The sequence below is a fragment of the Rhipicephalus sanguineus genome, chromosome 5 (genome assembly GCF_013339695.2).
Source record: "Rhipicephalus sanguineus isolate Rsan-2018 chromosome 5, BIME_Rsan_1.4, whole genome shotgun sequence".
NCBI lineage: Eukaryota > Metazoa > Arthropoda > Arachnida > Ixodida > Ixodidae > Rhipicephalus > Rhipicephalus sanguineus.
This window is the reverse complement of record NC_051180.1, coordinates 27449000-27468332: the sequence shown is the minus strand read 5'-3', so window position 1 is coordinate 27468332 and position 19333 is coordinate 27449000. Positions and strand designations below refer to the sequence as shown.

The window sequence follows — 19333 nt, the reverse complement described above, 5'->3', positions numbered from 1 at the left end:
GTAGGTTCTAGTACCGGACAGAAGGGTCACATTAACTCAATGACAATGTTTGAAGTGCCGATCACTGCGAATATTTGCTAGGTGAGCGCCCATGATAATTTCGCTTTTAAACTACTCGTACACAAGATTTCCCTGATAATAATATTTGTTGGGGTTTTACGTCCCAAACCATGATATGATTATGAGGGACGCCATAGTGGAGGGCTCCGGAAATTTCGACCACCTGGCGTTCTTTAACGGGTGCCTAAATCTGAGTACACGGGTCTCGAGCATTTAGCCGCCATCGAAATGCGGCCGCCGCAGATGGGATTCGATCCAGCGACCTTCGGGCAAGCGGTCGAGCATCGTTACCGCTAGGCCACCGCGGCGGATGTTAAGATTTCACTGACGTCGACTCAGTGAGTGCTGTCTTTCATCACATTTATCACCACAAAGAACAGAGCGCCACACCACGACAACCTTTCCTTATTTTTTTTTCACCTCATCCAGCTGGATTTACGTGGTTGAAAAGTGCTTCGCATTGAAAAGCCGTGAGGCGTGCTGCATCTCTGAGAGCGAAGTGGTATTGGCAGGAGATGATGGGGCTTCAGGAGTTTTCCTAGTAGATGACGTAGCCGATGCCTGCCGCCACGAGGAAAGAACTGAGAGTGAGCACTTCCGGCACGCCGGACACGCCCCACTTCTGAAGAACGCCGAAGTACCCGTTCTTCGGGACGTTTCCCTTGTACTTCCCCTGGAGCCATGACGCCACTGTTTCTGGCTGCACGCCAGTGGGGCCGAAACCAAGGGTGCGAATCAACCACGGTGTTATGCGCGTTCCAAGGTAGCCAACAGCTGCAACAAACGTTTATTCAGTAGATTACAACTCTATTTTGAAACCGGGGTGCCTCTACGAACAAAACACTGTTTTCATGCGTACTCCTTTTGGTCTCCATTCTGCCTCGCGCCTCATGGCAGTGTTGCCATGGCACGCTGCGCGCTGCTCACACAAGCAAATTTTTTCGGAAGACACGAACTGCCTGTCGATACTTATAGAGCATATGTATTTACATTCATCCCTACATTAACGGTTCTAATCAGTCGTGCTTTCATGCATTCCCGCACCCGTCCAGGCGAAACAACATTCAATCCTACCAACAGTCAGCGTCCGCCACTGAAACGCTCGCTAATAAATCGATCAGTCACTGTATGAATCACTCGTCTATATATATTTGCCTGTTCGTTTATTCAGCCATGCGTTTTTGTCAGAATGGCATAACGTATCAATTTTTTACTTACCGACAGCAAAGATGCATCTGATCACGAACAACATGATCTGAAAAAGCTGATAAGCACAAAAGGCATATTAGCTGTTAAACGTAAATTACGACGAAACGCAGTGAAATATTAACAAAGAAAAGGTAAATGACCGAATGCCTCATGTCAGGGCTGTTCCGCCCCAACTGTATCTCCGGGAATCATGGTAACATATCAGAAAATACCCCATGTGCCTCAACTGAAACGTAAGTTTCCTAGCTGAATTCATCAACAGTATTTCAAATGTACTGTTCATTGAAGCAACTGCACAAATCGTTAGCATTAGTTTCAGAGTAATTACGTTTCTTTATTATTAGACTGCCGGGGCTTTAAGGACATGTCCTTGGCGGTTATTGTGCTTTTCAAAAATCAACATTCCTCATTCGATACCGTTGGGTTAGGGACACCTTGACGGAACGCAACGTCAATGCTGTTGGCAGCAGGCTTAAGTACCAGGGCTGTGCGAATGATTCGAAAATTTCGAATAACGAATCGAATAGCGTTGTATTCGATTCGGTACTCGAATTTAATAGTGCGTATTGGAAATACCGAATATTTTACGTATAATAAGCACCGATGAAAAAAACATCAAACGAACAAAACCTTTCAACAGAGAAGCGTAACGTTTATCGTTTTAATCCTCGAATTACCAAGATCCATGCAGCCCAAGGTTTTACGCGACTATCGACGATATCTTGATTACAGGCTGAAGGCGTTCTTGCGTAAAACTCCAATGTCGCCGCAGCGACAGGGTCATCAGTTCACTGTCTTCCTAATGACATTCACGATGATGTTGACTCGTGAATATTCTTTATTATTTATATATCAGTTTTATTTAGCAGCTGCTGAAAAAGTGCAACCTTTCCTAATCGCCTTTCCTTTCATTTCCTAAGCCCTAATCCCTAGCCTCAAAAATCCCTAATCCCCTGCCTCAAAAAGCCATGAAAATTCTGGTCGACAGCTAGACGTAGGGCTCCTTCAAGAGGAAAGGTGCCTGGGCTTCCACTTAAACTTCTGGACATTGTCGCACCACGCGACCTGCGACGTTCCAATTATCCCACTGTGTGATCTACGCAGCACGCTTGTCTGTTTGCTATGCTTGAGTTCGGTGAGCGTTCCTTTATTTCGTGAAAAACTGTTGTAGCAATAAGGTTTGCATGGAATGACAAGGCTAAATTATAAACATCCTCAGCCGGACGTGATCCGCCTGCCACCTGTGTATCGATCAAAACGCAGGCGGCATTTCAGAAAATGAAAACACGACTAAGTACAGTATAACCTCGGGTGATACGATCACAGCTCATACGAATTTCGGGGTGATACGAATTTTTCTTTGATCCCGGCCAAGGCCCATTGGCCTGCAATGTAATGGAGTATGGTTGTTGCGAAGCAATTTTTACCCCGCGACGTTTGAAACGAATGTACCCTACCGCCCAGGTACGAAGAGGTGCTGTGGCCGCGCTGTCGCAGAAGACGCACCAAGCACGTGCGAGCGCGGGAACGCAAGCGCGGGCACCACCAAATCGTCAGAATCACGTTGTAAGAAAAATACTTCTCTTGCGGTCAGAATATTATAACCCTTCAGAGACGCGTCACGGCCTCCGAGATTGTGTGCGCCAATCTTTGAGGCTCTAATGTGCCTCCGTGTGCGTTCGCGTTTACATTACAGGGGGAATTGGCGCCCTGCTTTTTTTTTTCTAACGCATTGGCGTGGGCTCCTATCGTTGTACCGTGTGAACACGTGCCTGCCTCGTGCACCAGAAATCCTATGAAAGGAGGACCAGGACCGAAAGAAGGCGAGGATGGTCTAGGCAAAGGAGTCAGGCCTCACAACGTCAACATGCGCGACTGTTGAGGTCGCACTTGTGCAGGCACGGCCGTAAATCTCCCAAAAACATCCCCAACACCTCCGTGATCATAAAAGCATAACATATAACCACAGTTCTGAAATTTTGTGGCCTTGATCTATCCCGTCAAAGCACTTCTTCCGTCACTCTCGCCGCAGTACTCCTGTGTCATGCGAAGAAGCATGCTAGAATTCGGACGGGGCTACTGCTGTCGCGGGTCACAACGCATCTGGTCCATTAATTAAATACGCGCGTACGGGCCGTATATTTACGAGTGCTGGTATGATTGCCGACAACTAAAAACTTAACTGACAGTCATTCAGGGTTCTTCCTGACGTTGCTGCGGCCCTGAAAAACAATACATGAAAATGTACGCCAGCATTTTTTCTTTTATATTTTTCTCGCATTATAATTTTTCGTGCTTTCTGGTAATACGAATTTTAGATGATACAAATATTTCTGGTGGTCCTGTGAGATTCGTATCACCGAGGTTTTACTGTATTCCATACCCCGTAAGTAGGTAACAAGAAAAGCTATACAAAATAAAAGTAGGCAACGAAGACATGTGGCAAAATTTTGCATGAAAAACACGCAGTGACATTGAAGTAAACCATTATACAATCTTTACCACATTCGAAATAACTAATATTAATTGTTGGGGTTTAACGTCCCAAAACTACGATACGATTATGGGGGACGCCGTAGTGGAGGGCTCCGGAAATATCGACCACCTCGGGTTCTTTAAGGTGCACCTAAATCTAAGTACACGGGCCTCAAGCATTTTCGCCTCCATCGAAAATGCGGCCGCCGCGGCCGGGATTCGATCCCGCGACCTTCGGGTCAGCAGTCGAGCCCCATAACCACTAGACCAGCGGGCCGGGTATACCCGAAATAACCAAAATTGAAGCAAGCTCAGACTTCGTATGCAAGAAATTTGGCAACATATTGACAAGGCAGTGTAGAAACTGTTACGAGATACACTCTTTATCGCTTTATTGGAATCAGCTGGCGACTTGCATGTTTTCACATTAAGCTTGCTTGCACATAACGTGGTAATAAATAAAGAAGTTGTTTAACACCATAGTTTGTACAGAAGGGTGAAGTGACGAGATAGCTACATCTGAGATGAAATTGCCGATTACAAGAAACGTGTGATTCAATTACACTAGGCTCATTTTTAGCGTTATGCGACGCACAAAAGCAACGGCACGCCAGACTGCGGGTAATTTATTTCTATACTGACTACAATGGGACGGCTTCTTGAAGCACCCTTGTAATATTACTTAATACAACGTATCGTAATGTTCAATATGTGTGCTCTGTGTACTTTTAGCACTGAAGTAAGTTGTGTCACGAATTAGATGCATGCACGAACGGCGTCTGAAAACTGAAGATAAAAGTCTAAGAGAAGTTACAAAGAATAATTTGAGTTTTTTAGGTTTTCCAACGACTATACGAGGGCGTGAAGCTGTTTTGTTTCAAGTAGTTTGGTGTTTAAACGTGTGCGGTAAAATCGCTAATTACTCGTTAAGATGCTATTTTCAGATTTTGAAACGGAGAAAACCGCCTGCTTCGCTTCGTTGCCATAGCTACAGGTAATGTGGCTTGCAAAGCTGTAATAGAACGACTGTATTTATAAATTAGTACGTTCTGTATTGGTATCCTGATGAGGTTTTAAGGGGGCTCTCGGAACTACTATATTTTGTATATTTTCAAATTTGACAGTATTGAATGAATGAATGAATGAATGAATGAATGAATGACTACTCACCCGTAAGGGCGCTTTCGCGGCGAGCTGGTATTGATGGCACCTGTGGGGTACCCTGGCTCTCGACGTTGCTGTTGCAAGTAGTCGATCGAAATAATTATTGCATGGTGCAAGTTAACAACGATGTAATCGAGCATCTCTATAGTCATGTGCGGACGCCAATGAAATTAACAAATGTAATATAGCGGCGGCTTCAACGTTAAAGTGGTAATTTCGTCGGTAAAGCTGAACTATACGTAGTGTCTTGAAAAAAATACAGTCTACTTCTTTCATTGGAAGCTCGAACCACGAATCTCTGGTAAAATTTAGTCGGGTAAGCAAACCCCACATGGGGCCTTTACATTGCATGTAAAGAAGCCTGCGCACATCTCAGTACGTTACCGCACACTGCAAACCTTTTCACACCCATAAGGGTGTTTCGATCACTGAAACAGCCTTCGTACACCCCTATTTCTGGCAATTTTTTAAAGGGTGTATATACGACACAAACGCCCTTTGCACTCCCTTATTTAAAGTAAGGGTGCATGAAGGACATATGTTCAAGTAGAACACTCTAATAACTGGTAGGGTGTGGGGGTGTTTCTTGAAATGTTACACCTATATTTTTGTGAAGAAGTTTCGGTATGTTACCCTGGCAAATGTTTTAAGCGGTTAAGCCTCAGTTACAATTTACAGCTGCGAGAAGCGAAATTCCTGATTTTTTTTCTCTCGATTCTGATCTCTGTGCGCACACACCCACTGCTACAACATTTTACGATATAGCATGCCTGCACAAAATAAGCACAGTTGCATCTGGTATTTTCCCAGAGTGGGTGCTGAATTATAGCCATAGTTCTGCCATAGAAGGACTAGCTATGGGATTTGCTTTATAGTACTTCAGAAGGAAGGCAGGAAAGGGGGGGGGGGCTTTATATTTTTGAAAGGGACCCGCCACAGTTTTTTATTGGTTATGGCGCTCGACTGCTGACCCACAGGTCGCGGGATCGAATCCCGGCCGCGGCGGCCGCATTTTCGATGGAGGCGAGAATGCTTGAGGCCCGTGTACTTAGATTTGGGTGAACATTAATGAACCCCAGGTGGTCGAAATTTCCGGAGCCCTCCACTATAGCGTCTCTTCTAATCATATCGTGTTTTGGGAGGTTAAGCTTCAAAAATTATTATTATTATATATTTTTAAAAGGATGTTAGGGTGTATGTTTGCTTAAACAACCCATTGCACTTTTGCCATAACGGTGTAGTTTTTGTATTACACTCCTGAAAATTGATGCATAAAGGGTGCAAGTCCGTGAAGTAAGCCCACAAAAAGGGTGTAATCCTGCTTGTTACGCCCTTTCCGTGGGATGCATGGGTGTGAGTTATAGACACCAAAACACCTAATGGCTGTAATAAGGTTTACAGTGCACCGTTATACGCTAGAAAATTCAGGCGCATATTAATCTATGGGTGCATGGAATGAAACCGGACAAGAACATGGCGTACCGGAAGCAGCGGTGACTAGCAGGCTAGACCACGCTGACGGTAGCACGTCGGCGCCGATCGGAGCCTCCCGTCGCCCAGCCCACACCGCCTAAAGAAAACACAAAGATAAAGCATTATAGGCTTAATGAAGCAGTTGGAACCAAAGTGAAGGCTTAACGCGTTAATCGAAACACTTCAAATAAACGTTATGCAGCGAAACAGATGATGCATGCTAAGAACGCGTAAGCCACACTTTCGTCTGATCGTAGTCTTATGTTGCGTGGCTTCGCGGTAGTGCGCGTTTAACTGTTCACATTCTGCTCCGCTGTTTTGTTGCGTAATGATGTTTCCGGCCTGGAACATCATAAATATTGACAGAGCTAGAATAGCCCGGTCCACCCTCCGGGTCCGACAGAAGCGGCAGGGCTTGTCCGGGTCTGTGCACTTCTGTACTCTATGTCTGCGGCCTCGGAATACAGATTTCTAACGTAAAGGCGTATCGTGCAAGGGCATCTATCAGAACCTAGGTGCGCACACGCAAGTAAATGCAGATGCGTTTTAGGAACAGCCGTTACGCGGCCCGTCTCAGTACACTTGCTCTCTGCGTATTACACGCTAAATGTCGCACGTCATAAGACTAGGCCATCAGCGATTTTAATTTCGAGCTAGTAAATATTGTCCGTAGATGTAAAGGAACAAGAAGTATGTACGTACGCTGCGGCTGATGGCGCCGCTGTCTGCTGTGTACGCTCGTGTGGTGTGAGCTCAGCTCAAGAATGATGATAATGATGACGATGATGACGATGGTAATACTGGGATGATTGGCACCTACCCACTCAAGGGGTTCGGCCAGGAGTCGGACGTATCACACGTTCTTAAAAATCTCAAACCTTACTAGAGATGACGGCGTCAATTAGAATAGGAGTTGTTCCTAATGAATACTATATTACAATTCTAAATCAGCCATTTTGATTAAAAAACAGGTCTCGAATAAAAAAGTGGATCACTTACTCATTGCCCGTGATGTTTCGCGCTTGTCCGATACCAGTACGAACCACTACACAGAATAGACCCGACGTGTAGCTTTTATATGCCGAAAGGAATAACCAGACAAGATGAAACGTCCATTCCTCAGCTGAGACTCGACGTTGCCTATACAAAATACTTCAAGCACAAAATCAGGCAGTCGGACACGCCTACGTGCACCACCACATGTAACACTCAGAAAGACCTAACAAACACGTCCTCTGCGACTGTTCCCGTTGCGACGCAGAACGAGAGATTCTAAAGGCAGCACTGCATTTGCAACGCGGCTTGAGCTTGGAGCTGCGGCACCTTCTCGGCCCGTGGCGAGACAGTGCTTGTGTGATGCGCAACAAAAAAGCGCTAACCACTGGACTTAACGAAACTTTATGAATGACTCTTTTCTGTATATATGTGTGTTTCTGAGTGTACGTATGATTTTTGTGTATATGTGATCACTGTATATATCATAGTCACCACCCGACACCTGGAGTAGCAAGTCAGGCGATAAACCAGGCTAACATCTCCGGGAATTTCATTAAAGATTGTCATCTCTCTCTCCAGTCGTTCGCGCCGTACCCAAGGAAACCGCAATTTCCAATATTTATTTCACCGTACAGCACACAACTACGGGGCAAGCACTGCGGCGCTTCTTCTCGCAAACAAGGGCTTCTTTGCGTTTATTTATAAAGTTAAATGCAAAGAATAAGTGGCTCACTTGTGTATTTGAGACAACATAAGATCACTCTCAAAATAAAATTTTGTTCAGTGCAAGTTATGGCCATACTGAATGAAGTGAATGGCAATTTTTACCAAAAAAAAATCAAATTGTTGAAAAAGAGAATTGCTGTTTGGTTGTTCTTGAACATAGTGCAAATCAAGACACCTAGAAAGCAAGTAATAAACTTCGACTGTTCATCAAAGACGTCACATAGCGTGTGCATATACAGAACGTGAAATCTAAATTAGTTCATCGGTAATCATTAGAGACCGGATTTTATGCAAATGCCTATTTTGTTCCTTGCGCTCCTATCGCGCCGCTTTGATATATGAGCACGAATTAGGGGCTAAGAAATGCTTTTATAGTGTTTTTATAGTGCCTATAAATTCCTATTTTTGGCGTTCGTGCCTAAATGCTTACAAATTCCTATGAATGCCTATTTACGAAATTGGCGCCTATATGAACACTATTTAGCCTTTAGTTTCACTCCCGGGTGCAGTTTGAGACCGTTATTCATGTTAACGCGCAACTCTGACTGTTCGGAACTATGCGGTTGAACCTAGTCCTCTAGTTCAACCAACTCCCGGAAACTCCCGCTAGCAGCAGTGAAGTGGGACACGCCGGTGAGTATTCGCCGCCACGCTGACATGGCGCGAGCGGTTGACGAATGCGAGACCGCGGAGAGCCGTCAGTAGAGAGTGAAGAGCAAAAAAGAAAGAAAGATGGGATGTGCAGTAGCGTAGGCAGAAATGTTTTTCGGATTGGGAGGGGGTTTCAACCATACATTATGTATGTTCGTGCGCGCGTTTGTATGTGTGCGTGTATATATAAACATGCAAAACCGAAAAGTTTCGGGGGGAGGGGGGGTCGAACCACTGAAGCCCCCACTCCCCTGTCTACGCCAGTAGTTCACTGGCAGGGCCTATATGCGATTCGACTGGGCCAATAGGAGAAATCCCTCCCTTCTGGTATTTTAGCGATCTGGCTATCTGCTCTTGCTCTGCCCTTCTCATTCATGCCGAAAAGACACCCACGAGTGTGCTCATTCGACAGTGGACTCACCGTGCAGGACACGGGAGATACCGTGTTCGGGGAACCGTGCGATTCAAAGCATAATTGCACGGCTATGTTCAACTGTCGGCGCCTTCGTGCCCTCTAAAACAATGACATTTTTGTTTTTTTTTTGTCGTAGATAGAGGCTGCGCACGTCTTCGTTTGAAATTATGTGCATTTATGTCAAAATTTATTGTGCCTATATTTACGATTTTGGAAGCCTAAAACGTTGTTTTGCCTACCTATTTGTGGCGCTTAAAGCGACCTTGTTTAATGCCTAAAAATCCGGCCTCTAGTAATCATAATCGGCCCGCAACTTAACCCTTTGTAGGTTTGCTTATATTTTTGACATGATGATATAAAAACCGGCTGTGGTATATCGATATAAACTACAAAGAAATAGTATAAAACCAATTTCATCAAAATCAAACCAGTAGTTTACTGAAAAAGAAAAGTAGGACAAAGTAGGAATTCAGAAGCTATAGAAAAATTGATCGAAATTCAACGCCATTGTAACACTACTTCCGCCCTTCGAAAGCGGGGTAAAAGAATTTTCCTCGAGATTACGAAGATTCAGGTAAGACGTGAGAGACTTAGCGTCGCGCTAATTGCAACGGGTGATGCGAGAAATTTTTTCTGCAGACGGAAAAGAGATGTATGTGTCCCGCTGTCACCCAAAGGGTTGAGGTATGAGATGCTGGTTTTTACGCATGGCATCTAAACATGAACACATCACGACAGCACGCATAACCGTCGTTGCAAAATTTATTTAGACTGTAATATAAGAAAGCTTGTGTGATTTTCTTTTACGTTGCAACGCTTGACCATGCAACGCTTGACCATGCTAAATCATTTGACCATAGTATTCTCGAGGTATCTTTGCAAGTCACAAATGTTATAATCTTACACGTCCCAGAGCCAGTGCTAACTTGTTCCGGAAGACGAGTTTTCTATGCAGATAGTCTCTCCTTGTCGTGCTACGTTCGCTCCTCAGCACTCCATGCGCGGAGCCCGGTGTTTACCGCTACTGGGGCGATCCCTGGCGATCTATGAAGCTACCTTCAATGCTCTACAGTTAGCGTCCATCTCGCGTGGCGACGCCACATTCGCGCTGTGTGTTTTTGGTGTCTGCTCTCGCGCGTTCTTATCTCATATTACGCTGTGCGAGAGAGCCGTGCAACCGAAATTGAAGCTTCTCACCGTGAATATTGTGACCAGAATGCACGGGAAGTTTTCCGTGATGTCTGCTGCGCCAGGGAATCGTGTTCTTTATCTTACCATCTCGGTTTCACACTTTCGTCAAGACGAAGTGGGAGTCACGCGAAAGCCGGTTTTTTTTTCTGACAAAACACGCACGCAGCTAGCCTGCCGGGAGCCACGAGGTACGCGGCTGGTTTTTTTTTACCATTTTTGTGCTTTCGTGTGCTCATGAGGCGTATCAGGATTTCACCTTGGCTCTACCCGAATTTCTTCAAGGTGAATGTAAACGCAAGTAAACGGGCATTTTTACTTTTGTCCCGACCAAAATGTGGCCGCGGTGGCCGGGAATCGAACCCGAGCCCTCTCGTTTAGCAGCGAAACTCCGCAGCGGCGTGTCCCAGTTCAGAGTGTCGGAACGGAACGAAAACCGAAAACGAAAAACGAAAAAAACGATATTTTTGACCGGAACGAAAACGTAACCGAAACTTTATATATTATTTCGTTCCGGAGGGAAACCGAAATTTTTTCAATCGTTTTTCGGTTCACGAGAAAATTTCGCAATCCGGAACAGCTGAGCCCATGCAATGTGAGCATATCTCAGGAATAGTATTTGCGCGTTCCTCAGACAGGAATTCCAGAACAAAGATATGTTGAAATTGTGCGAAGAACGAAAACAGTGGCAACCAGAGATGTTTATATTAACGCAAGGGGACTTTTGCGCGCCTGTCAAGCAGGCCAAAGTGGAGAGGGCATTGTCGGCGCTGAAATTTGTTACAGCTAGAGCTGACAGCCGATTGTGGCGCCAAGTTGTCCGCCGCCGCCGATGTACGTGACTGCTATCGCGTGATATGAGAAAAAATAAATGAGAAACAAATTTCTAGGATCGGATGGGATCTTAATCCGCACCCTCTGCGTGGCAGTCGGGTCTTCCAGCACAGTGCCACGCTCGTGCTTGCAACTCCATCGCAAAAACACTCCCTACGGGCGTCATGTCGGGCAAGGAATTGCGTTAACATATGTAATATAGCGTGGCCTAAGAGTAAAATAACAACCAGTCATCACACAATGGTAATAGCGCAAAGAGTGTGTGGTTTAATGCTTCCCATCAGTGTTGCGGAGTTGCCACTCCTGAATTGGAATGACTCCAGAACCATTCCACATTTTCGCGACTCCGGAATGGAATGGGGACAACGCTCGGAGGAATGGAATGGTAATGGAATTAAGCGCATTTTGCACCGAATGTAATGGGAATAGAATTACGTCTTTTTCCGAAAATAGAGCACGTTTTCGTCTACGTGCTGTTTTTCAAACTTCAAACGTTAGTAAGTCAGAGCCTCGCAAATTAACAATAAAGCAGTATTTTTTAAATGGCTTGGATGATTACAAGCACGGTACATTTATAAGCAACGCACCTACTACAAACTGAGGCATAAGTTAGTGTACAAACAAATGCATTATCCCGGCAGATACCGAAGGGAGAAAAAACTACCCCTGCGCGTTGGTTTGCATTGATACCCCCACGAAAGTGGGGGTATCCATGCGAAAGTGGCGAGTACTCTTTGCACAGCCTGATCTTTATCTCACGAGCAATTGAGTACCTGACCCACGTAAATAACCTTTGCGTCAAGGAAGACACTGCATACCTGCGCACAGGCGAACACAGAAAGTTCTCCTCACCCCATCCATGCTTGCGAGGCGAGCTTGACAAGCGTGAGTGCTGACGAGCAGTGCGGCCCAGTGTTCAGTATTCGGTGCAAAGGCACTTTTGTCAGCATAAAAATACGCTATGTCGCCATTTTAGCATTAACAGATTTAAGCTTAAACAATATTGAAACACCACCATTCGCTCAAACATGTTGACCATGCAAATACTATAGGTAGCGGGGTACTGCCCCTTTGGGAATTAGTAGGGTGGTTGTACTGCACGAGATATGTCACCAAGCTACTATCCCTCTACCTTGGTAACGTTTTTTGCGTGCTTTTGCAGTTCCTAATGGATCTGATGATATCAGCTTTATGGGGCGTTCATTCTTAACTCGATAGAACTATCAAGATGCCTTTCCTACGTTGAGGAATTACAGGAACGGAATCGAACTGCCAGGCCACTCGCAGAGTGCGAATGGGCTAAGTTTTTTCATTCCGAGGAACTGAAATGAATGGAACTGCGGCAAGTTCTAATTCCCCGGAATGGAATTGGAATTGAATGAAAGCGCCCATTGCACAACGCTCCTTCCCACGCGCTGCAAAGTGTTCAGCCATAATTCTTCATCATCATCAGCCACAGCACAAAGTACACATCATGCCTTACCGATGTGTAGCGGGTACCGCGATTCTCCGAAGAATGACGAAAATGGCATAGTGGGAAGTATAATGAACTAGAAAACATGTTCTAGTTGACTATAGCGGGAACTTCGCTACTTCAGAAAAATTGTGATCATCTGTGACGTAGTGGGTACCTTGCATGTATACATGTATTAGTTGCCCCAAGATGCTCTACAAAGTCCGCTCTTCCAGCTTTTGCTGTGACTGTGCTGCGTGTTCCACGCAGGCCTGCGATCTTTTTATCAGAACAGCGGCCTCACATCAGAGAGTACACTCAATGACGTGCTGCTTCTGAGATCGTGCTCACTCCCTTGACACAAAGCATTTAGCCGACTAAAAAACTTCGTATTTGTCTTGTGAGAAAATAAATACCATGACTTTGAAATGAATACTAGTTTGTGCTAGTTGGTAGGAATTCGTGGTACAGTTACTTCCGCTCCTCTGAAGAACGTATTTTACCCTTGTCCCACTTTCTTAAAAGGAGGGCAAATAACTACATCACAAATCCAACGTTTTTTTAATGATTGCCTTGCCTTCAATTGTTTTCATACAAAAGAAAAAAAACCGTTACGAACCGTTACGGAACGTTTTTTGTTTCGTTCCGGAACAGAAACGGAACGGAACTTTTTGCGGTGGAACGAAACTGAAACCGAAACGAAAAACATTTCGTTCCGACACCCTGGTCCCAGTACACGACACAACGGTCGCTTTAACCTAACGACAGCGATTGAAGTGCTTATCGCAAATATTTGTTAGGTGAGTGACCATGATATTTTTGCAGACGAAACATCCGACTTCAGTGATCTTGATCGAGTGCTGTCTTCCCTTTGAAGGAAAAGAAGGCAACGTTGCGTTAACATTTCGTGTTTAATTTTTTTTTTGTTTCCGTCGTGTTGAATTTACGTGGACGAAAAAGCCGAGACGTTCCGCACTCCTGAGAACGGAACATCCTTGCCGGGACATGTCCGCGCTTGAGAAGGGCTTCTAGATGATGCCCCAAGCGACGCGGCCCGCCAGGCAGAAAGAAGCGACGTTGAGGACGCCCGGTACGCCGGCCATGCCCCATTTCTGGAGAATTGAGAAGACCCCGTTCTTCGGAATGACGCCCTTGTACCTCGCCTGGAACCACGCAGCCACTGTTTTCGGCCGCACTCCAGTGAGGCCGAAGCCGAGAGTGCTAACGAGCCATGGTGCGAAAAATGTAGCGCAGTAGCCAATCGCTGTAACAGAGGTTTATTCAGCAGGTCATAACTCTAGATTTATAACCGGAACGCTGTTACAAACAAAACGCTTGCGTGTTTTTTCATGCGCACTCTTTTCCAAGTCACTTTAGGGGCCCGGCTTGTCGCCCAGCCACTCTCTCGTGTCGCAAAATAAACAGCGCGAAATAAACTAACAGGGTCTTAAATAATAGAGCTACAGAAATCACCAAGAATTAATCGCAATAATTCATCTAAAATCACGAAAAATGCTTCTTAAACATCCGGCTGTGACACGCGGCGCCCAAGGAAGGGCGCCACCGCCTCGGCTTGCGCGCAATTGCCGAGGCGGTGGCAAGCACGCGATTGCCAAGGAAATCGCTGGGTTTCCCATGCTGCGCACTTCCTCAGGTTTCAAGGCAGTGGAGCTGCATTAGGCGGAGGGTTTAGAACTACGCAAGGGCCTACACAAGAACGACATTTGCGCAGGATTTTTTTGAGCTCCTGATATCATCGCGGTTTGTGCCAGTGTTGCAATGGCACGTGGTGCGCAGCTTACACACGCCAATATGCATAACACAAACTGTCTTTCAAGAGTTACAGAACGTATCTGTGTGTATTATTTCCTACAACAATAGTTCTAGTTGGCCGTGCTTCCACGCGTCACCGCACGCACCCTTACAAGCAACCGTCAACACTACCAGCATTCAAAAGTCCATCACTCAAAGGCTGGCTATTCAATCAGTCAGTCACTTAATTATACAGCGGTATGTTTGTTCGCCGGTTCATTCACTGATTCATGCACTGGTGTGTCTGAATTTTATAGAGTGTGAAGCTTTACTTACCGGCGCAAACGATGCATCGGATGAGGAACATCGTGACCTGAAAAAAAGGTTATACGATGCGGCACCTCATACGCACAAAGCGCACACGAGGCGTTAAACGTAAGTTGCTTCGAGGTACACTGAAATAATAAAGAAATAAAGGAAAAACACCCAGTGGCTCAACTTAGGGCCGCTCTAAAGCTACTGTAGCTACACGTATGACGATAACGCAGGAAAAGTTGTCCAATATGCCTCAGTAGAGACGGTGATTGCGTAGCTACATTCCCGAAAGGTATTTCAACTGTATTATTAATCAAATCAAATTCACGTGCCCTTAGCTATGATTTCACTGCGATTACAACTTTTTATTTATTATTAGATCTGTATTTCCAAAAAATCTGCATTCCTCATGCAACACCGTTGTGTTAGAGACACGTTGAAAGAATGCAACATCAGAGGTGTTGAAACAATTAACCGTGTAAAACAATTATATCAAACACAAAATACTGCAACCTGTAACAAAGCCTAGACAACGTCAAAATTAAAGCGAAGTGAGAGTCATTTTGCGTGAAATTCGATAAGATATTGAGAAAGCACTGTGTCGACACACTGTTACTTGTACATTTATTGCTTTATAGTCATCAGCAGGCAATTTGCATCTTTTCATTCAAGCGTACTAGCATACAGATTTATGAAAATTGATATTAAATATTTTGAAATTATTTAACACCACAGTTTGTCCGGCACCGAGAAGGGATGTACCTATATCCAAGATGAACATGTCGAATGCGAGAGAGGTGTATTTGAAAGGAAGTAAACCTATAATTATCTTTGAAGTCCAGGGTTCGACGGAAACCCGTCTGGTCGGGAAAATTCATGGTGGGAATGGCAAGCACCGACCAATCGTTGAAACAAACACACAAATAATTGACGCTTCGGCCCCGCTACGGGGGCCTTGTTCACAAGGAATGAAAGTTTTTAGGGGTTGGGTTATCTGGGCTTGATGATGTGACGTAAGCATCGAGTGTATATCGGGGGCAGATTGCCTGAGTTGAGGTTGAGCGTGTTATCGGTCGTCTGAATGTGAAGGGATTCAAGATGAAGCCTAGCTGTTTTGTTCTTTTCTTTTCCTATTATCTTCGCGCTATCCCAGTCGATGTCATGGCTCGTGGACACCGCGTGCTCAGCTAGCCCGTTAGTTGCCACGTGCTTGGTTTTCACGTCATAGCTGTGCTGTTTAATTCTTTTTCCAAAGTCGCCTGTTTCACCGATGTAGACTTGATTACAATCGGCGCAAGGAATTCTGTACACGACGCCCGGGAACTTCTCCTTATCGAGTTTGTCTTTCACCGTCCCCACAGCTTGTCTGAGCTTGCGCGTAGGCACGTTAGCGACGTCGACTTCATACCCCCGAAGGATTCGGGACAAACTTTCGCTTATGCCGGGGACGTACGACACAGGAATCTCTTTTCTCTTCCCCTTGTCATTGTGTTGTTGAGAGTCATTTGGCGTAGGATGAGCTAGGCTCTTTTTAACAGCTTGAATGAGCGAACTGGGGTAGCCCGAAGATGAGAGGTCACGGCGTATCGTGTCTAGCTCGGCCGCTTGGTTCTCCGGAGTTGAGGAAAGTTTCTCCGCCCTACGTACAAGTGAAGCGACCACCGACTTCTTCTGACACATCGGGTGCACAGAGCTGAAACTTAGGTACTTGCCAGTGTGAGTTTCCTTCCTGAAGACACTGAACGACAATCTACTGCCGTCGCGTTTCACGAGCACGTCCAAAAATGGCAGACGACCATTAACTTCTTCCTCTGTCGTGAACTGTATGGCTGGATCCATGCTATTAAGGTGCAGAAGAAAAGCGCTCAAAGCAGACTTCTTAACCACTGAGAAACAGTCGTCCACGTAGCGTAGGAATACCCTTGGACGTGGGTTGAAACTATACAGGGCACGGGACTCCAGTGACTCCATTGCCAAGTTCGCTGCGGTGACTGAGATCGAGGCTCCGATTGCGGTTCCATGGACTTGTTTGAAGAACTTTTTCTGGGACGTGAGGTATGTGTTGCTCAGACAAAACTCTAGAAGTCTGCTGAGATCTGGAGCCTCGAGCGGTGTCCTTTCTGGAAGACTTGGGTCCGATTCGAGAGCGTCAGTGCAGACCTTGACGGCCAAGTCAATGGGCACGCTTGTGTAAAGTGACTTCACATCGAAGGACACCATGATCTCGTCGTCATGTAGGACCGTGTTGCGAACCTTTTCAATAAAGTCGTACGAGTTCCGTACGTGCGTTTCAGTTTTGCCGACCAAAGGGGAGATAATCCTGTGAAGGTAATTCGATAACTTGTGGAGAGGCGAGCGGGTGAAGTCGACAATTGGGCGCATAGGGACGCCCTCCTTGTGTATCTTGGGTAATCCGTACAGAGCGGGAGCGGAGCCATTGTTACACAGAAGAGAAAAATACAGCGACTTTTGCTGAGGAGGCACAAACCGAAATCCGTCAGCCAGTAGCTTCTGCAAGTCCCTTTGCACTTTTGCAGTGGGATCACGATTCAAGGGAACGTACGTTCGATCGTCCTCGAGCATGAGTCGCATCTTGTTTTCGTAGTCTTGTGTGTCCAACACGACGGTGGCGTTTCCCTTATCGGCGGGGAGTATTTATCTTTATACAGCGCAGAAATAGAACAGCTCGACAGTCTGTGCGGGTAATCTACTTCCGTATTGACTACAATGTCACAGCTCCTTGAAGCATCCCAATAACATTGCTCTATACAACTTATCACGATGTTCACTATGCGCGCTTGAGGTACGTTTGGCACCGAAGTGAGTTGCATCCCGAATTATCAATCACTAATGATTTCTGATAATTGGCGATAAAAAGTCTAAGAGAACACACAAAGGATAATTCGAATTTCTTTACCTTTTCCAAGGACTAAAGGAGCGCGATGAAGCTGTTTTCTTGCGAATAATTTGATGGGTAAACATGCCTGGTAAAGTCATTAATTTTTTCGGTAATGTGTTATTTTTAGAGTCTCAGACGGAAAAGAAGAGTGTGGTGCTCTTCGTTTCCATAAAAGCGGGTAACGCGGCCTTCAATGCTGCAAAAAATGACGATATTAATAGATTGGTGCGATGCGTATTGACATCGATCATGGTGCGGCTTAAATGGGGCTCGTGCAATGACTATGATTCATATATTGTCACATTTAGAAGTACTAAATTACTAGTTAACTATTAATTAATAAGTTATATTAAATAATGAATGGCCACTCACCACTAAGCGCGCTTTCGCAGCGGAGTGGTATTGCTGGCGCCTCTGGGGTGACCTGGCTATCGACGCTGCTGCAATAAGGCGATCGAAATAATTACAACTCGTATGACGCAAGTGTACAGGAATAAAATCAGAAATCTCTGCAAACATGGCCGGACGCCAATAAAATGAACAAATGTAATATGGCGGAGGCTTCTACGATGAAGCGGTTGTTAGCTATTCGGTAAAGCTAAACTAAATGTAGTGTTTTTCATTGGAAGCTCGAACGGAGAATGTCTGATAAAATTTAATCGGGTAAGCAAACCTCGCATGTTACCTTTAGCTTGCATGCACACATCCTAGTACGTTACCGCATCATTAGTGTACGCTAGAAAACGTAGGCGCAGATTAGCCTAAGGGTACATTGAATAAAACCGGACAAAAACACATCGCTATACCGTACCGGAAGCAGCTGTGGCTAGACCCTGCTTTCACAAGCACGTCGGTGCCGATCGGAGTCTCCCCTCGGGCACACCACACCGCCTGAAAAAAATGAGAAAAAAAAATGCAATACATGATGGCAGGCCTAATGCAGCTGTTGGAATCAATTTTACGAGGAGGCTTGACGCGTTGATCGAAACATTTCAATTAGACGTTCTGCATTATTGAAGCAGATTATGCAAGCCGAGTACGGATAAGGCACACATTCACCTGATCGCAGTCTTGTTTTCTTGGCTTCGCGGTAACGCACGTGCAACAGTTCGCACACTGCTCCTGCGTCTTGCAGCATAGCGAATACGAGCCATTACTCATCTACTGTCAAGCTTCGATCAATGCATTAGCACGCACAGTGGTATTAGCACAATCGATGGTGTTAGAACACACATTGTGTGTGGATTAGCACACGAAATGGCCGCTGGTATCGGCTATCATCACCGGCAGTGTGTCTAAAATTATGAAAAGCATTCGGAGAGAACGGCTCCCGCAAATTGTGGTCTCTGAATCGTGTTTCATCGCTACTCTATAGCAGAGAAGGGCGAAATATGGGGAAGAAGTTCAGGAAATATGAAAATATCACCCACTGAAAAAAATAATTTCTGGGTTTTTGCGTGCCAGAACTGCGATAGGATTACGATGAAAGTCGTAGTGAGGGTCCTCGGTTTAGTTTTGACCAGCAGGCATTTTTTTAACGTCCACCTAAATCTATATGTGTGGAAGTGCTTTCTTTTCGCCGGGAATTAAACGCGCGCCCTCGAATTCGAACACGAAATGCTAGAGGCCCGTGTGCTGTGCGATGTCAGTGCACGTTAAAGAGCACCAGACAGTCGAAACTTCCGGAGCCCTCCACTACGGCGTCTCTCATAATCATATCGTG

General features: G+C 45.4%; 1 protein-coding gene across 1 annotated transcript; it reads right to left on the bottom strand.

Annotated features, from left to right (window-relative positions):
- Positions 1 to 598: 598 nt before the first annotated feature.
- LOC119394041 (uncharacterized) lies at positions 599 to 17303 on the bottom strand. Its single transcript, XM_037661254.1, has 2 exons — positions 15758 to 17303; positions 599 to 834 (listed from the first exon to the last, which is right to left on the bottom strand). Exons 1-2 carry the CDS (start codon positions 17301 to 17303, stop codon positions 599 to 601), a joined length of 1782 nt encoding a protein of 593 aa, XP_037517182.1.
- Between the last annotated feature and the right edge of the window lie 2030 nt (positions 17304 to 19333).

Coding starts and splice junctions, on each gene's coding strand:
- LOC119394041 (XM_037661254.1), bottom strand. CDS start 17,303: ATGCGACTCATGCTCGAGGACGATCGAACGTACGTTCCCTTGAATCGT. Junction 835..15,757: donor CACGCTCAACCTCAACTCAG/GCAATCTGCCCC, acceptor CGTTTGTTGCAG/CTGTTGGCTACCTTGGAACG.